The 2,500-nt window shown below is 35.0% G+C and overlaps 1 protein-coding gene across 1 annotated transcript in view; it reads left to right on the forward strand.

Moving 5' to 3' along the window:
* Positions 1–2,500, forward strand: part of Mulk (acylglycerol kinase-like protein Mulk) — a 20,975-nt gene that overhangs the window by 821 nt on the left and 17,654 nt on the right. Inside the window, exons 2-3 of the mRNA XM_043001583.2 lie at positions 1,851–1,970; positions 2,307–2,475. Of these exons, the coding sequence (XP_042857517.2) occupies positions 1,851–1,970; positions 2,307–2,475 (289 nt within the window). The remainder of the gene's footprint in view (positions 1–1,850; positions 1,971–2,306; positions 2,476–2,500) is intronic.

The raw sequence follows: 2,500 nt of genomic DNA on the forward strand, positions 1-2,500 counted from the left end.
GAGCATCTGCTCTGCATAGCTGCCTTATCCTTATTCTAAGATAAGGTCTAGTGGCCGCCCTGGCCATCACATCTTCAATAATGATCAACAATCCTCAACCATGTATTTTCCCCTACGATTGGTTCCATTTTTGAAGAAAAGTTGCCAGGAAGGTCTATAAGGCACTTGCATTGGCCCTCGGCAAACTATTTATTATTTTTTACCAGTCATACACTCAAGTACCTGGCAAGGATTGTGATTGGGTAGATCAATTAAATGTCACTCTCTCATTAGCCAACACAAAAACACCAAACACCTCCATGTCCAAGCCTTCAAGATTTGTGAACCAATATATGAACACATCCCCTGGGCCCATTCTCTTTTTATGAAATTTGATTAATTCATTGTATAGATTAAATAATTGAATTATTCTTTGTTTGTGGCAAAAGCTTTGTCAAAATAATAAGCTATCAATTCTATATATCATTTACCTCATTCACCATGATCATTCATTACAGTTTTTAGTGGTTTTGATTTATTTTATTGATTAAATAACTTTTATTCAACAGCTTTCTAGTTAGAAAACAATTACATAGCTTCTGTCCTTTATGCAGATAAAGTAAAAATTTTGCTGTAAAGCTTTGGTAATTATTATGAAGATCCCATGGCCTTCATGCTTAATGCTCAAGAAAGGTGAACTTCCTCCAAATGCATTCCAGCAAGAAAGAGCTTGGACAGGTCCCTTTCGTGCCTATAGATGTGACAGGAAGGTCTACAATCTCTAAATTACCAGAATATGCAGTACATGATGGAGGGAATCTTTACCCTTGCCAGTCAGCCAAAGGGCATGGAGGCTGCTGTGATGAATAAACAAATGTATCCTAAGTTTACCTACCTTTACAGACTTTATATGCCCAATTTATCATTTATGCTTTATGCTCTTCGAGTCAAAATGTTGCATGATTATTGCAACCTTAATTACATTTTTGTAGTATATTGGGTTTTATATAGGAACATGAAGTATGGATGTGTGTTACACAACCATAATACAAATTATGTTTTCATATGATTTGGATCTATATGTACAAATAGAAAGGCAAAATCATAGTGGTAAAGTGTCTGCCTATAAAATTAAAATTGATATTCAGCAACAGAATGACAGTAATAAATCACCCTCTTCCACAAATGGAGATTTCAGTGAAAGAAAAACTGCATGTAAGATAGATATATGATAATATGATAATTATTTTTCCTGTCTTTATTTTTATAAGAGAATATAGATACTCAAATGCTACTATATCTTATTTCATTTGCAGACACTTGTATCAAAACTCAATACAGAATGTGTGTATTTCAATTAGTCTTACAGGAATTTACTTGTTTTATTACCTACTGCCCCTATTGTCAAAATATACCTATGCCAGATTGAAACATGTGGTCAGAAGCTTTATAATTTTGAATGCTCTATCCTAGCCATTGCAAGCAAGGAATTTCTTGACATAAAACTGATCATCATCAATATGCTTAAGTGGTCAAATTTGGATCTGTGCTCACTAGTTTATGGCACCACCAATGCCCCATATTGCTTATGTCTCTTATAGCTGACTTACAGTCTTGATGCTGCTATACAGCTTTGTATTTTTGATATTGTACCCTAGTGATCAAGAATGCAGTACGGTTGATATACAATTCTTCTTTTTTATTGTAAACTGCACAAGTTCAGAAAATCCACTGAATTGGCACCTGTCTTTTCTAATGTTGGCCTCTGTTGAGCTTCAATCTGTACTGTAATTTTTCAACTTTTACAATGGTAGAATTACATGTAGAAGTAGATTACATGATTATCACAGACATGTTTTCCTTTAACCCAGAGAGAAACAAATGATGCGAGCCTTCTGTGAGGAGGCCTTGGCCTATGGTGAATGTACCCAGCCTCTTGGAGACAAGGAGCGACACATAACCATCCTGCTGAACCCAGCAGCCAAAGAAGGGTATGCAAAACTATGCACACTTGTACATAATCATGTCCAATGTGATTGGCCTAACCAAACAAACATTTCCTGATATTTTATGGTATGTTTCTTTCTCTTTTTATATACCTCAGAGATAGTTAAACATTTAGACATTCACAGAAAAAAATGATTCCATTGAATATAAGATGCATCTCTATATAAGACATTCATAGTTCATCAGGAAGTACATGAAGTAAACTTGATTTTATTGAAATGTATTCATCTGCAAACCTGAATCATATTCTCACATCTAAGATGTATTGAATGAACATTAGAGGGTATTTGAGCAAATATTTATGCATAGATGTATTTCAGCAAAGGTAAAAACTTATATGAACAATACTGTGCTCCACTTTTCCACCTTGCTGGAATAAAGGTGGCGACAGTCAAGACAGAGCATGAAGGTCAGGCTCAAGACTTGATGGGTGTCATGGAAAATACCAGTGCTGTTGTTGTAGCTGGTGGTGATGGTACTCTGGCAGAGGTAATTTTTTGTGATTTTATATATA

Source organism: Penaeus japonicus, unplaced genomic scaffold (genome assembly GCF_977035675.1).
Source record: "Penaeus japonicus unplaced genomic scaffold, GWHDUDI00000001_assembly GWHDUDI00000018, whole genome shotgun sequence".
Lineage (NCBI taxonomy): Eukaryota > Metazoa > Arthropoda > Malacostraca > Decapoda > Penaeidae > Penaeus > Penaeus japonicus.